Raw genomic sequence first — 17,527 nt, 5'->3', positions numbered from 1 at the left:
GTGGGTAGTTTTTATCATCATCATCTTCAACAACAGTATTGTAAAATATATATAACATAAAATTTAACATTTTGTGAGAGTGAAAAAGCAACCTTCCGAATAGGAGAAAACATTTGCAAATCATGTATTTTGTCAGGGGTTAATATTCAGAATACATAAAGAGCTATTATAATTCAACAACAAACAGATAACCTGATTCAAAAAAATGGGCAAAAGATTCAAATGGACATTTCTCTAAAAATAATATACAAGTGACCTACAAGCACATGAAAATATGCCCAACATCATTAATCTTCAGAGAAACGCAAATCAAAACCACAAGGAGATATAACCTCACACTATTAGAATGGCTGCTCTCAAAAAAAAACTCAGTAAATAACAGGTTGGTGATGATATGGAGAATTTGGAACGTTTGTGCATTCTTGGTAGGAATGTAAAATGATACAGTCACTGGGGAAATCAGTATGGCAGTTCCTCAGAAGACTAAAACTAGAATTACATGATCCAACAATACTACTTCTGGGTATATACCCAAAAGAATTGAAAACATGGTCTTAAAAAGATATTTGTACACCCTTATTCATAGCCACATTATTCACAATAATGAAAAGGGAGAAACAATCCAGGTGTATATTGGTGGATGAATGGATAAACAAAATGTGGTATATACACAGTGGAATATTTTTCAGCTCTTGAAGGAAGTTTTGTCACATGCTACAACCCTGAAGACATTATCTTAAGTGAAATAAACCAGCACAAAAAAAGGTGAATACTGTGTGATTTCATTTACTTAGCATATCTAAAGTATTCAGATTCACAGAAACAAAGTAGAATGGTGCTTACTGTGGGGAAGGAGAGAATGGGGAGTTGTTGTTTCGTGGGTATAGAGTTTCAGTTTGCAAGTTTAAAAAGTTCTGGAGATCTGTTAACACAACTGAACTATACACTTAAAATGGTTAAGATGGTAAATTCTATGGCATGTGTTGTGGTGGTTTTTTTTGTTTTGTTTTGTTTTTTTAACCATAATGGAAGAAGTTATATAGCCAGCTGCTAGTGGAGGTCGGGTAAAACAGGAGTTTTTTTTGTTTTGTTTTGTTTTGCACCAAATCTTTCTAGCTGTCTTTTATTAAAAATGCATATTTTAAAAAACTGATAAAAGATATGGGACAAGAAACTTAAAATTCCCTAATTTGTTTACTCGGCAAGACAGATTTATATATAAAATTAATGGACATTAAATTTTTAAAAAATTGATGAGTACCTACCAACTGTTCTGCCAACAACTAGGAAACACAGTTGTCCCTTTCTTGAGGAATAGTCTAATGGTGAATACAGATATTAAAGACAAAAAAATTAAATGCCCAGGAAATTGAGGGGCAGTATTTCTGTGATTTAAGGAGTTGTTCTAATCTGTCTGCCTCAGACTATCTCAGAAAGCTCCTCAGTATGCCACAACTATATTTCCCCTAATCAATTAATAGAAAAAAAAAAGCCAAATTGGGAGGGGAGATACAGGAAGGGAAACAGGTCTTCACCATTTTGATCATTTTTAAGTGTATAGTTCTATGATATTAGGCACACCCATATTACTGTGGAACCATCACCACCATTTTAAAATTTTCACTTTTGCTGGGGAGCAAGTCCATGAAGCTCCTTATGTTGTCATATCAGAAGACCCTCTCCCCATAAATAATTTTGTTTTTTTTTCACTGATTTCATAGACATTTTGAAGTCCCTCCATATATGATGTTATATCACTTTCAGCTCTATAATAATCTGTCCAGTAAAATCATAATTTCTCCATTATTATACATCAGGATTATTATGTGAAATTTTTCACTATTACAGGTAGTCTACTGTAGGTACCTTGATGAGAGTATATTTTTAAAAATTTCTTCAGGTTAAAGAGAGGGAACACCAGCAGAGGGAGTGGGAGAAGGAGAAGCAGGCTTCCCGCTGAGCAGGGAGCCTAATGCGGGGCTTGATCCCAGGACCCTGGGATCATGACTTAAGCCGAAGGCAGACGCTTGATGACTGAGCCACCCAGGCGCCCCTAGTACCATACTGTTTTGATGACTATATCTTTGTAGTATAGTTTGAGATCAGGGAGCATGATACCTCCAGCCTTGTTCTTCTTTCTCAGGGTGGCTTTGACTATTTGGCATCTTTTGTGGTTCTATACAAATTTTAGGATTCTTTGTTCTAGTTCTGTGAAAAAATGTATTGTGACCTTTTCTTTTTTTTGTCTAATGGTACCCTGAGTACTCTTGGAATATAGTGGTATTGTTTTTAATTTTAATTTTCTAATTCTTTTGATGATACTTTCTCTTATTGTAGTCATTTTAAATATATTTATTTTTAGGAAATAAAACCCTAATAACATCCTGTGCAAGTTATAGGCAAGTAGTATCTTTACTTTTAGACAGGTGCATTGGTTGCTTAGGTCACTGTAGTGAAAAGGAGCATTTGCTCTTTATTTGATACTGTACCACATACTATGTCATTGGTTTACTAAGACATTTACCTAGTAAAAAAAGTAGAATTCCTTTTTTTCCCCAAGCAAAATCTTACATGGAATATTAGTACATTGGGCCTGGGTTGCTAAAGAAGTGAAGAATTCTTTCCTCCTTCCCTAACTGGGGTTAAGAGTCATCACTAAGCCACTGCCTCATTAGCACACCTCAAATTAGCTGTTTACAGAACCCATAAAGTATTCTAGGGTTCATTTCATTTTGTAAGTATAGGGTACCTACCACATGCAAGGCACAGTCTAGATGCTAAGGATAAAGAAGCTAACAAAAAAGAACATGTCCCTAACCTCCTAGAGGCTACATGTTTGCTAAGGAAGACCAATAAGAAACAAACAGGAAATGTATAGTTTAAAAATGCAATGGAGAAATAATGAAATACTTTAAAGGTGATAGGGATTTTGGGGGGACAATATGTAAATTGGTCAGGTCAGGCTTTACTGATGTCCCTCACAGAACTGGACATGTAGTAGGTCCATAGTAAATATTTGCTGAACTGTCAGGGTAATACATTGCCCTTACCTGGATATTCTTCAGTTATTTTCCATAGAGAGTCATGCTCTGGTGATGCATTTTTTATGTGCCCATTACATTTAAGTGCTAGGTATATACTGGCACTTTTTATCATTGCCCCCTTCTTTATTTCTTTTTTTTTTTCAAGATTTTGTTTATTTATTCGACAGAGATAGAGACAGTCAGCGATAGAGGGAACACAAGCAGGGGGAGTGGGAGAGGAAGAAGCAGGCTCATAGCGGAGGAGCCTGATGTGGGGCTCGATCCCAGAACGCCGGGATCACGCCCTGAGCCGAAGGCAGACGCTTAACTGCTGTGCCACCCAGGCGCTCCCCCCTTCTTTATTTCTAAGGCCCTTCCTTATTGATATGTCTTTAACATATATATGGGTAGTGTATATATGTGTTCCTTATTTGACTATGGTTAAGTATAATGTTGGCTTAAATTGATTTTTCTGATATCTATTATTAGTTTTATTAGTTCAGTTCAATGTTCTGGCAGTGCTTCATTATCTGAAAGACAAAGTACCAGAAAAGTTTTATCAATTTATTCTATCATGAATAAATGGAAAATGCCCATTTTACTATATACTGTAGTACTATAATTACATTTTCCCCATCTTTAATGGGTAAAAACAATTGTCATTGTTTTAATTTGTATTTTTCTGACCACTGGCAAGGTTGAATATTTTTCCATATGGTTTAGTTTATATTTAATTTAATAAATTATCTTCAGCAAACATTAAACTATTAATCAGTTCAGTTTATCTTTTGTATCACTACTACTACTACTACTACTACTACTACAGTATACTGGACATTAAACTAGGCTCAAGAGGTATTATAGGAAATCATGTTATAGAGATGATCACATATAAATGTGCCCTAGTAGAGACAGATACAATTAGATATGGGATCTTGGGTGATAATATTAAGTACTCAGTGAGCTTAATTACTATGTGACAGGCACTGTTCTAAGGGGTTTTTTTCCTTATATCAACTCATTTAAAAAGACACTAACCCTATGTAGTAGGTGCTCAGCTTATCTCCATTTCTAGAGATAAACACATTTTCACATTTTTCTAAATGAAAATGCTAATAAATGGTGAACCTGCGATTTTTTTAAAAAATGTATATTTTTGGTGACTAACCTGTGCTGACTTTATCACTTTTTAAGTGTTGGAGCAGAGAAAGGTGAGTATGTTGAAATACTTGAAAAATATTAATATCATATTTTATTTATTTATGATTAGCATATTAACTTTAATAATTACCCTGTTCAGGTGAACAATTAATGAAAATGTGACTCCAGCCTCTCTTTTATCCGACCATCTATCTCAAATTCTTTTTTCTTTAGCTGTGTATGCCTTTTTTTTTCCAATTGAAAGAAAAAAAAAAACATAGATAAATAAATAGACTTTCTTACCAATTGCCAAATTTTCAGCAAGGAAATTCCAAGTTTTCAATATAAGTAAAGATATAGGTAAGTAATAAACATGTTGAAAAGCACCTTTTAAACTAAGTACTAAATTTAAGTAAAATGTTTGCTGAAAGATCTAAATCTCAGTTTTGTCAACTTGTTTTTATGTTAAGATTCTAGGATGTGACTCTGGAGGGGAAATAGTAATATTATGTTTACAATTAAAAGAACTGGAATGGAAATTATGTATAATAAAATATAAAAATGTCGTAAGTGCTTAATTTGGTATATTAGTTTTAATGTAAGTCTTGGGTAAATTTTCACCTCACTGTCCAAAAGTTGATCAGTATCAACTTGTTAGTAAGGGAGGAAACCTGGCCATTTACATATTTAATTTAAAGCAAGCTTCATGAACATAATGCCGTTTAACCTTATTCTTTTGACAGTTTTAAAGGTTTCTAATCAAGGAAATCTTTTAAGAAAGTCACATGTAGATGAAATACTTTTTAAAAGTATCTTTGCTATTCAGTATCTATTGGAAATAAATCTGTGGTGAATTTATTTGTTAATATAGTGAATTATACTTTGATTAAAAAATATGTTTTACTATGCAAATAAAATATATATGACCAGATTTTAAGTGGTGAGCAGGGAAGAAAATCTGTTACTACTAGCAGAACAATATATAGCAAATCTTTTCTTGTTAAATTTTCAGGTGAAGGGAAGTGGCTGCGAAACATTGACTATTACCGTTTAGATGGTTCTACTACTGCACAATCAAGGAAAAAATGGGCTGAAGAATTTAATGATGAAACTAATGTGAGGTAGGAAACATTTTTTGTTTGTACAGAGTTTTTAAAAAATAATTTTAAATCTGGGACGCCTGGGTGGCTCAGTCAGTTAAGCAGCCTGCTCTTGATTTCAGTTTAGGACATGATCTCAGGGTGGTGAGATCAAACCCTCGGGCTCTCTTGGCGTCTGCTTGTCCGTCTGCCCCCATCCCCACCGTGCTATCTTGCACTCTCTTTCCCTCAAATAAATAAAATCTTTTTAAAAATAAAAAAAAATTTTAAATCTATAAACAGTAAAATTCACTCATTACATATTTCTACAGTTTTTGACAAATGCAAGATAAAGATATAAAATGGTTTCATCGCATCTCGAGAAATTCATGCATGGAATCATAGAGAGTTGGAGCCTTTTAAGTCTCACTTCTTTCATTTAGCAAGATATTTGAGATTTATCCATTTTATTGCATATGTTAATAGTTTGTTTTATTGTTGAGTAGTATTCCATTATATGGATTATTACAGTTTGTTTAGGCATTTCCACTTGAAAGAGTTGTTTCCAGGTTTTGGAATTAAAATTGAAGCTGCTCTGAACATTTATGTGTAAATTTTTGTGTGACCTATTGATATTTCTAGGAGTGAATTGCTGGTTTGTATGGTAAGTTTGTGTTTAGCTTTGTAAGAAACTGCCAGTTTTCCAAAGTTGTACAATTTTGCATTCCCATCACCAATGTATGGGAGTTTCAGTTGCTGTGTGTCCTTGTTAGCACTTGGTATTATTGTGGTTTTTTAAAAATTATTTTACTCATTCTAATAGGTATGTAATGGCATTTCATGTGATTTTAGTTTGCATTTCCCTAATGATAATTGATACCAAGCATCCTTTCATGTACTTATTGGCCATTTTATATCATTTTTGGTGACAAATCTGGTAGAAACTTTTAACGTTAACGAAGTATTCCTGATCTCTTTATCTTCTGCAGAGATTTGAATCATATACTTTAAACCACTGTAGGCATGAGGTGTGTTGTATATGTGTTGTTGATACTGCTTTCACCTGTTAGCAGTTAACAGACTTGAACTGCATTTGGAAGAGAAATATTTATATGTAAACATATGCACACACACACACATACATGTGTGAAAGCATGGTCTTTAAGAAAATGTTGAAGATGGGGTTAGTTTAATGACAAGGCCAGAGTATGCCTTAGTAAATGTTTTAAAGCATAAAAGATATTATACTGTGTACGTAAAACATGTTTTAATTCTGGCAGAGTCTTCAGCTACACCTAGGGTTAAGGCTAGAGAAATTCCATTTAGACCATAGGAAGAGTATATTCTGTTAGGTATTTATAATCCATATAGCCTGGGGGAGCTTACAAAGGAATGGTTGAGTACAGTAAAGTTATAAAAGTGTATGATTAAATAAGTAAGTTCGTTTTTATATTCTGTTTGCCATGTTTCTAAAAATTATTATATCTGCCTGAGTGTGAAGTAATTTTATTTTGTAACCCTCATCTAGTTTGTCAAACTAAACCTTCGACTTATTCAGTTTCCCAAATTTGTAAATATCACAGTAGCATATGATTGTCCCATAACATTCATATTTGATGACCATTGGGGAACAACATTGAAATTTGGATGCTGTGCTGTCATCTTGGTGTACTCACTAGCAGATTAACTCCCCTAAATATATGCCAAAAAGTATCTGATTCAAATTCATCTTCTCTCCCTCTCATTTTCCCTCTTTCCCTCTCCTTCCCCCGTGTGTGTGTGTGTGTGTGTGTGTGTGTGTGTGTGTGTGTGTATAAAATAGGTTTGAGGGGTTATTGTTGAGTAGCTAAACCTGTCGAGGTTAAATCCACAAATGTTAGGGATTGTATTTATCTATATTCTGTTTTCTTGTGACTCAGTAATTTTCAGGAAATAGAATAAATATTTTTATGGTAAAGCAGTTGGAAAGACACATTAAGATAAACTTTAAGGTAATAACCATTTCTAATGTTGTCTTGTGAGACCAGGAAGTAGTTTTCAACAGTCTTAGGTCCCTAGTTAGTTTTAATACTGTTTTTTTTTAACTTTTTATTTAGAAATAATTATAGATTCACAGGACTTGCAAAGATAGTACAGAGAGATCCTGTGAACACTTCATATAATTTTCCTTTATGTACCTATAATTTCAAAACCAAGAAATTGACAGTAGTTCAAAGTATATAGCTCTGTCTTTTTTATCACATATGTAGTGATTCCTGTAACAGCCCCTGAAATCAGGTACATAATATTCTATCACCACAGAGATTGCTCTCCTACTACCCTTTTATAGTCATACCCGTCCTTTCCACCAACTTCACCACTATCCCTAACTCCTGGCAATAACTAATTTGTTTTCCATGTTTATAATTTTGTCACATCAAGACTGATATAAATGATATCATACTTATGTGATCTTTTGATTTTTTTCATTCAGCATAAAACCCTTTAGTTCCATCCAAATTTTTCTGTATAGCAATAGTTCATTCCTTTTTATTACAAAGTAGTATTCCATGGTATGGATATACAGGTGTTTAAGACAAACTGTACATCTATTGCAGGGCATTTTGGTTGTTTCCAGGTTTGGCTCTGTACAAATAAAGCTGCTGCTGGGGGAAGGCGCCCGGGTGGCTCAGTCGGTTAAGCATCCAGCTCTTGATTTCAGCTCAGGTCATGATCTCAGGGTCCTAGGATAAAGCCCTGCGTTGGGCTCGCCGCTCAGCAGGGAGTCTGCTTGTCTTCCTCTCCTTCTGTCCCTCCCCCTGCCTGCTTGCTCTCTCTCTCAAATAAATAAATAAATCTTTAAAAAAAAAGCTGCTGTGAATGTTGTGTACAGGTTTAGTGTAGACCTACAATTTCATTTCTCTAGTATAAATGCCAAGGAGTGTGATAACTACGTTGCATGGTGAGTGACTGGTTTCTTAAGAAACTGCCAAGGTGTTTTCAGAGTGACTCTGCTTTTTTACAATGCCACCAATAAAGTGTGAAAGATCAAGTTTTTCTGCATTCTCACCAGCATTTGGTGTTAGCACTGTTTTTTATTTTGGCTGTTCTGATGGGTGTATAGTGGTAACTCATTGTGTCTTAAATTTGCATTTCCCTGATGGCTGGTTATGTTGAACAGTATTTTCATATGTTTATCTGCTATCTCTGTCTCCTCTTTAGTGAAATGTTTGAGTCTTTTGCCCATTTTGTTAAGTTTTGGGAATTCTTTATGCAATTTAGATATGCATCATTTGTCAGGTGTGTGGTTTGCCAGTATTTTATGCCAGTCTACAGCATGTCTTTTAATCCCCTTCACAAGGTTGTTCACAGACCAAAAGTTTTTAGTTTTGATCAAGTCTAGTTTGTTCATTTTATATATCATGTTTTTGGTGTTAAATCTGTGAATTCTTCCACAAGCCTTAGTTCATACAGATTTTCTCCTGTGCTCTAGTTTTATAGATTTACATTTTACAATTTGTATTTTATGTTTAAGTCTGAGGTGCATTTTGAGGTAATTTTTCTATAAAATGTGATATTTAGGTCAAGTTCACTTTTTTCTTTTTCTCGTTTTTTGCCTACAGATATCCATTTGCTCTAGCATCATTTGTTAAAAAAGCCATCCTTCCTCCACCAAATTGCTTTTGCACTTCTGTGAAAAATCAGTCTATTTCTTGGTTCACCGTTCTGTTCCATTGGTCTGTATGTCTGTCCTTCTCTCATTGCCACATAGTCTTGAATATTGTAGCTATAGAGTAAGCTTTAGTGACAGTTTGAGTGATATCTCTTACTTTATTCTTTTTCGAAATTGTTTTACCTAGTCTGATATCTTTGCCTTCATATATAAATTTTAGACTCTTCATATATCTACAAATGTCTTGCAAGGCTTGTAATAGGAATTGCATTAAATGTCGGACCATTTGGGGAGAACTGATACTTTTACTATATTGAGCCTCCTGTGAACATATTCTTTTCCTGTTTATGTGGATCTTTTATTTCTTTCATCAGTGTTTATAGTTTCCAACAATAAGTCCTATATTTGTTTTGTTAGGTTTACACCTAGGTATTTTCTTTTTCTGAATGACTGTATGATATCATATTTTTAATTTTGGTTTTTTCATGTTCATTGCTAGTATGAAGAGATGCAATTGACTTTTTTGTTGATCTTGTTACCTGTGATCTTGTCGAACTCACTTACTTGTTCTGGGAGTTTGTTTTATAGATTCTCTGAGATTTTCTACTAGACCATTATATCATCTGCAAGTAAGGATAGTTTTACTATTTCTACCTTTCTTTTTTTCTTAATGATTTTTTAATGATTTTAATGATTTTTATGATTTTTAATGATTTTTTATTATATTATGTTAGTCACCATACGGTACATCCCCGATTTCCGATGTAAGGCTCGATGATTCATTAGTTGGGTATAACACCCAGTGCACCATGCAATACGTGCCCTCCTTACTACCCATCACCGGTCTATCCCATTCCCCCACCCCCCTCCCCTCTGAGGCCCTCAATTTGTTTCTCATAGTCCATAGTCTCTCATGTTTCATTCCCCCTTCTGATTACCCCCCTTTCTTTATCCCTTTCTTCCCCTACTGATCATCCTAGTTCTTATGTTCCATAGATGAGAGAAATCATATGATAGTTGTCTTTCTCTGCTTGACTTATTTCACTTAGCATTATTTCCTCCAGTGCCGTCCATGTTGTAGCAAATGTAGAGAACTCGTTCTTTCTGATAGCTGAGTAATATTCCATTGTATATATGGACCACAACTTCTTAATCCAGTCATCTGTTGAAGGGCATCTCGGCTCCTTCCACAATTTAGCTATTGTGGACATTGCTGCTATGAACATTGGGGTGCATATGGCCCTTCTCTTCACTACGTCTGTATCTTTGGGGTAAACACCCAGTAGTGCAATGGCTGGATCATAGGGTAGCTCAATTTTTAACTTTTTAAGGGACCTCCACACTGTTTTCCAGAGTGGCTGGACCAACTTGCATTCCCACCAACAATGTAGGAGGGTTCCCCTTTCTCCACATCCTCTCCAACAATTGTTGTTTCTTGCCTTGTCTATTTTTGCCATTCTAACTGGTGTAAGGTGGTATCTCAGTGTGGTTTTGATTTGAATTTCCTTGATGGCTAATGATTTTGAACATTTTTTCATGTGTCTGTTAGCCATTTGTATGTCTTCATTGGAAAAGTGTCTGTTCATATCTTCTGCCCATTTTTTGATTTGTTTATTTGTTTCTCGTGTATTGAGTTTGAGAAGTTCTTTGTAGATCTTGGATACCAGTCCTTTATCTGTAGTGTCATTTGCAAATATATTCTCCCATTCCGTGGGCTGCCTGGTAGTTTTTCTGACTGTTTCCTTGGCTTTGCAGAAACTTTTAATCTTGATGAAGTCCCATAAATTCATTTTATCTTTTGTTTCTCTTGCCTTTGGGGATGTATCATGAAAAGGTTGCTTTGGCCGATGTCGTAGAGGTTGCTGCCTATGTTCTCCTCTAGAATTCTGATGGATTCCTGTCTCACATAGAGGTCTTTCATCCATTTGGAGTTTATCTTTGTGTATGGTGTGAGAGAGTGGTCAAGTTTCATTCTTTTGCATGTAGCTGTCCAATTTTCCCAGCACCATTTATTGAAGAGAATGTCTTTTTCCCACCGGATGTTTTTTCCTGCTTTATCAAAGATTAGTTGCCCAAAGAGCCGAGGGTCCATTTCTGGGTTCTCTATTCTGTTCCATTGGTCTATGTGTCTGTTTTTGTGCCAGTACCATGCTGTCTTTGTGATCACAGCTTTGTAGTACAGCTCGAAATCCGGCATTGTGATGCCCCCAGCTTTGTTTTTCCTTTTCAACAGTTCCTTGGAGATTCGGGGCCTTTTCTGTTTCCATACAAATTTAAGGATTATTTGTTCCAGTTCTTTGAAAAATGTCCTCCGTGTTTTGATCAGGATAGCATTGAAAGTGTAGATTGCTCTGGGTAGCATGGACATTTTAACTATGTTAATTCTTCCGATCCATGAGCATGGAATATCTTTCCATCTTTTTATGTCTTCCTCAATGTCTTTCAAGAGTGATTTATAGTTTCTAGAATATAGGTCCTTTACGTCTCTGGTTAAGTTAATTCCAAGTTAACGTATGGTTTTTGGTGCTATTGTAAAAGGGATGGATTCCCTAATTTCTCTTTTTTCGGTCTCGTTATTCATGTATAGAAATGCAACTGATTTCTGAGCATTGATATTGTATCCCGCCACGTTACTGAATTGCTCTATAACTTCTAATAGTTTGGGAGTGGCTGCTTTTGGGTTTTCCATATAGAGTATCATGTCATCTGCGAAGAGAGACATTTTGACTTCTTTGCCGATTTGAATACCTTTGATCCCTTTTTGTCGTCTGATTGCTGTTACAAGGACTTCTAGTGCTATGTTGAATAATAGTGGCGAGAGTGGGCATCCTTGTCGAGTTCCTGATCTTAAGGGAAAGGCTTCCAGCTTTTCCCCATTGAGAATAATATTTGCAGTAGGATTTTCATAGATGGCTTTAATGAGATTGAGAAATGTACCTTCTATTCCTACACTCTGAAGGGTTTTAATCAGGAAAGGATGCTGTATTTTGTCAAATGCTTTTTCGGCATCGATTGAGAGGATCATATGGTTCCTGAGTCTTTTCTTGTTGATATGATGTATCACGCTGATTGATTTGCGAATTGCATTGTATCCCAGGTATGAATCCCACTTAATCGTGATGGATAATCCTTTTAATGTACTGTTGGATTCTATTAGCAAGTATCTTGTTGAGGATTTTGGTGTCCATATTCATTAGGGAGATCGTTCTGTAATTCTTCTTTTTGAGGGGGTCTTTGCCTGGTTTGGGGATCAAGGTAATATTGGCCTCATAGAATGAGTTTGGTAGCTTTCCTTCTGTTTCTATTTTTTGAAATAGCTTTAGGAGAATAGGTATTATTTCTTCTTTGAATGTTTGGTAGAATTCCCCAGGACAACCGTCCGGGCTTGGAGTTTTGTTATTTGGAAGGTTGTTTATCACTGACTCAATTTCTTCATAATTAATTGGCCTGTTTAAGAAATCAATTTCTTCCTGTTTCAATCTTGGTAGTTTATAGGTTTCCAGGAAGGATTCCATCTCTTCCAGATTGCTTAGTTTTTTGGCATATAGCTGTTGATAAAAATTTCTAATAATCCTTCCAATTTCAATGGTGTTCATCGTGACCTCTCCTTTTTCATTCATAATTTTAATAATCTGGGTCCTTTCTCTTTTCTTTTGGATAAGTGTTGCCAGTGGGCTGTCAATTTTATTGATTCTCTCAAAGAACCAGCTTCTAGTCCTGTTGATCTGCTCTACTGTACTTCTGGTTTCTGCTTGATTGATTTCAGCTCTAATTTTGGTCAGCTGCTTCCTCGTGCGTGGATTAGGCCTGTCCCTCTGTTGCTGTTCCAGCTTCTTGAGGTGAGAATATAAAAACTGCATTTTAGATTTTTCTATTCTTTTGAGTGAGGCTTGGATGGCTATGTATTTCCCCCTTAGGACTGCCTTTGCAGTATCCCATAGGTTTTGGACCGTTGTGTTTTCATTCTCATTGGTCTCCATAAATTGTTTATTTTGATTTTTGATTTCCTGGTTTATCGAGTCATTCCTGAGCAGGATGGTTCTTAGTCTCCAAGTGTTTGAGTTTCTTCCAAATTTTTCCTTGTGGTTGAGTTCCAATTTCAGAGGTTGTGGTCTGAGAATATGCAGGGGATAATTTCAATCTTTTGGTATCGGTTGAGACCTGTTTTGTGTCCCAGAACATGGTCTATTCTTGCGAATGTTCCATGGCATTAGAATAGAATGAGTATTCTTTGGTTCTGGGGTGTAGTGTTCTATATATATCTATGAGGTCCAGCTCATCGAGTATGGCCTTCAAAGCCTTTGATTCTTTGCTTAGTTTTTGCCAGGGTGTCTGTCTATTTCTGAGAGTGGAGTGTTGAGGTCCCCTACTATTAGTGAATTTTATTTATATGTCTCTTTATTCTGGTTAAGAGTTGGCTTGTGTATCTTGCTGCTCCCCTGTTGGGGGCATATATATTTATAATTGTCATATCCACTTGTTGAATACTTCCTTTAAGAGTAATATAGTGCCCTTCTGTGTCTCTAACTATAGTCTGTAGTTTAAAATCCAATTTATCTGATATGAGAATTGCTACCCCAGCTTTCTTTTGAGGTCCATTTGTGTGAAAGATGGTACTCCATCCCCTTACTCTCAGTCTGAATGCATCTTTGGGTTCGAAATGAGTCTCTTGTAGACAGCAAATGGATGGGTCATTTCTTTTTATCCAATCTGCAACCCTGTGCCGTTTTATGGGAGCATTTAAGCCATTAACATTAAGACTGAGTACTGAGAAATATGATTTTAATGATGCCATGTTGCCAGTAAAGTCTTTGTTTGTATTGGCTGTGACTTTCTGTTCTGTATCACTCTTGGGGCCTTTTTACTTTTATAGAACCCCCCGTAATATCTCCTGTAGGGCTGGTTTCGTGGTTACGAAATTGGTTAGTGACTGGCGATTCTGAAACGTCTTTATTTCTCCATCAATTCTGAATGACAGCCTTGCTGGATAAAGGATCCTTGGCTGCATGTTTTTCTCTGAAAGAGCTTTAAATATGCTCCCCCAACCCTTTCTCTCATTCCAGGTCTGTGTAGACCGCTCTGATGTAATTCTGATGCCTTTGCCTTGGTACGTGAGAAATTTCTTTGCCCTGGCCGCTTTCAGTACTGTATCTTTGGATCTAATATTTGCGAATATGCACTATGACGTGACGTGGCGTAGGTTTGTCATGGTGGAGCTTGGGAGGGGTCCTCTCTGCCTCTTGGACACGAATGTTTGTTTCCCTCGCTAGATTAGGGAAGTTTTCAGCTACAATTTGTTCAAATATCTCTTCTAGACCTCTGTTTTTCTCCACCCCCTCGGGGATGCCGATGATTCTAACTTTGGATCGTTTCATTGAGTCAGTAATCTCCCGTAACCTACATTCGTGGGCTTGGATTTTTTTAAGAGCAGCTTCTATTTTGGTTTTTTCCTCTATTAACCCATCCTCCAATTCACTAACGCTTTCCTCTGCTTCGGTGACCCTGGCCGTCAGAGCCTCTAGTTTTGCCTGCATTTGGCTCATAGAATTTTTAATTTCTGTCAGATTCACTCTCATTTCTGTCCTTAGGGATTCTATATTCTCAGTAACCTTTTCCTTAATACTTTTTTCAAGTCTACTCATCATTTTGAGCATCGTGACTCTGAATTCCATTTCTGATAATTTGGTTACATCCATATCCATTATTTCTGTGGCAGAGGCCACAGTCTCACTGTCTTTTCTTTGCTGGGGGGGGGGGGGGCTTCTCCTTCTTGTCATTCTGATGAGGAGAGGTTGTGGGGTTGTCCAGAGCCCAAATTATTGACTGGGTCCCAGGCCATGGCCCTTGTTTTATAGGGATCTTAGGGATGTGGGCTTCTTCTTTAAACATTTTATTTATTTATTTATCTGAGGAGAGAGACAGACAGTCAGCAAGAACGGGAACAGAAGCAGGGGAGTGGGAGAGGAAGAAGCAGGCTCCCAGCGGAGGACCCCGATGAGGGACTCCTTCCAGAACGCTGGGATCACGCCCTAAGCCGAAGACAGGCGCTCAATGACTGCTCCACCCAGGTGCCCGGGTTGTGAGCTTCTTGATTTTTCAGCCTGCCTTCTGCCTTCTGGGGGAGGGGCCTGCCGCACCGATACTCAGGCAACCCTGTTTGGGTAGAGTCTCCGTGTCCCCTGTGAGGGGGGGATGGGGATGGGCACTCTCTGAGCTGGTATTTCCAGGCTTTTGTTCTCTGGCGGCTTTCCCTGGCGGTTTGCTGTGCCTCTTCTGAGAGAGCAGCAGCGGCCGAATTTCAGCCTCTGTCACAGAACAGAGGGATTGCGGCCCGTTCTCTACTAATGTTCTGGCCACTTTAACTCTGTTACTGTTGGTGCTGCTCAACCCTGCAGCGTCCCGGGATGTGCGCCGCACACCTGGCGTCCCAGCCCTCACTTTCAGGGCCGGCGTGTCTCTGTCCTTTGTGTTTCTAACGCCGCAGCCGCCAGCCGCCCCGTGCGCGCTCCGGAAGCTCCCGGTCTCAGTCTGGATCCAGTGAGCGCACCGGGATTCCGGTGTTCCGCGAGATGCCTGGTGGCGCGTGCACCCGGCTCAGGGTCTCAGTCTGCTGTTTTGCGGGTGCCGTCCGGGAGCCCGCCCGCTCCCCCGTGCAAGTGGCTACCGCTTCCCGGCACCCTAACGCAGCAGCTCCCTCCCCCTTCCGTTTATCTTCCGATATCTGTGCACAGTTTCATGGCTCCCCGCTTCGTACTTCAATACTCAGTGCTGGAGATGTTCATTTGTAGAGATCCAGATGCATCTTCCTGCGTCTCAGGCTGGTTCTCTGGTTGTTTAGGCTGGTCTGGTACCTATCCAGCTCGACTCGGGGGACCGGCTGTAAAAGGTGTCTCCTACTCCTCCGCCATCTTAACTCCTCCCCCCCATTTCTACTTTTCTGATCTGTATGCTGTTTATTTCCTTTTCTTGACATATTGCACTGGCTACAACTTCAGTAATATGTTAAATAGCAATGATGAGAGTGAGCATTCTTGTATTTCTTGATAGTAAGAACATTCAGTTTTGGTTATGATGTTAGCTGTATAACTTTTTATATATTCTTTATCAATTTGAGTAAGTTCCCTTCTGTTCCTAGTTTGCTGGGAGTTTTTATTTGAATGGATATTTAATTTTGTCAGATGCTTTTTCTGTCTCATTTAGTATTAATAAGTTTTCTTCTTTAGCCTGTTACATGCTGTATTATGTAGCTTGATTTTCAAATACTGAACCAGCCATGCATCCCTGGAATAAACCCCATATGGCCATGGTATATAATTCTTTTTGTATACTAAGGGTTTTATTTGCTAAAACTTTGTTGAGGGATATATATGAGATACTGGTCTGTATCCATTTTTTTGGTATTGTCTTTATCTGATTTTGGTATCAGGATAGTATTGATGTCATAAAATGAGTTGAAATGTTCTTTTCTTGTATTTTCTAAAAGACATATAGAATTTGTGTTGATTAATCTTAAATTTTTGGTAGAATTTGCCAGTGAAACTTCCTAGCTTTAAATATTTTTGGAGAATTTTTAAATCACTAATTCAATTTCCTTAATAGTTATAGGATCATTCAAATTATTTCATATTGAATGAGTTGTGGTAGTTTGTGCTTTTTGAGGAATTGGTTCATTTCAACTAAATTTCAAATTTATGTATAGAATTTTTCATAGCATTCCCTTATTATTGTTTTGATATCTGCAGGATCTGTAGTGATAGCCTTTCTTTCATTGATGCCATTGGTAATTTGTGTAATTTGCTTGTTTGACAAAAATTTCCTAGAGGTTAGTCAATTTTATTGGTCTTTTCAAAGAACCAGCATTTTGTTTTATTTTCTCTATTTTTTTTTTCTATTTTCAGTTTCATCTTGCTTTGACTTTATTTTGCTCATTTTTTCCTGACTTTCTTCAGGTAGAACTTTGGATTACTAATTTAAGACTTTTCCTTTTTTTCTAATGTATTTAGTGCTGTAAATTTCCCTCTCACCGCTGCTTTAGCTGAGTCATATAAATTTTGACATTGTATTTCCATTTCCATTCAATTTAGTGTTATTTTTTTCCTTAGAGATTTCCTTTTTGACTCATAGCTAGAAAGTATGTTGTTTAATTTCCAAATATTTAGAGATTTCTATTATTTTGCTTATTCTAGTTTGATTGGGTTCTGTGCAGAGAACATGTTCTGTATGATTTCAGTTCTTTTAAATTTGTTATGTTTTGTTATATGGCTGAAGATACAGTGTCTTGGTATATTGTATATTAGCCCTTGAAAAGAATGTGTATTTTGCTGTTGTTGGGTGTTGTGTTCTATAAATGTTGATCAGATCTTCTTTGATGGGGTTATGTCCTTTATCCTTGCTGATTTTTGTCTTGTTGGGTTATCGATTTTTGAGAAAGGGTTGAAGCCTCCAGCTATAATTGTGTATTTGCGTGTTTCTCCTTTCCGTTTTGCTGCTTAAATTTTCAGCTCTGTTCTTTGGTGTATACGCATTTAGGGTTGCCATGTCCCTCTCTATCCCTTGTTATTTTCTTTGCTCTGAAACCTACTCTCTCTCTTCCTAATATAGCCACTCCTACTTTATTTTCATTGTTGTTTATA

General features: G+C 36.9%; 1 protein-coding gene across 14 annotated transcripts in view; it reads left to right on the top strand.

Moving 5' to 3' along the window:
- The window catches only part of ATRX (ATRX chromatin remodeler), a 324,331-nt gene that overhangs the window by 264,965 nt on the left and 41,839 nt on the right, over positions 1-17,527 (top strand). For all 14 annotated transcript variants that reach the window (XM_048213854.2, XM_048213847.2, XM_048213856.2 and 11 more), the window contains one exon: positions 5,176-5,284. In XM_048213854.2, the coding sequence (XP_048069811.1) occupies positions 5,176-5,284 (109 nt within the window). The remainder of the gene's footprint in view (positions 1-5,175; positions 5,285-17,527) is intronic.

Source organism: Ursus arctos, chromosome X (genome assembly GCF_023065955.2).
Source record: "Ursus arctos isolate Adak ecotype North America chromosome X, UrsArc2.0, whole genome shotgun sequence".
Lineage (NCBI taxonomy): Eukaryota > Metazoa > Chordata > Mammalia > Carnivora > Ursidae > Ursus > Ursus arctos.
The sequence above is the reverse complement of the archived record's forward strand: the minus strand, read 5'-3'. Positions and strand labels throughout refer to the sequence as shown.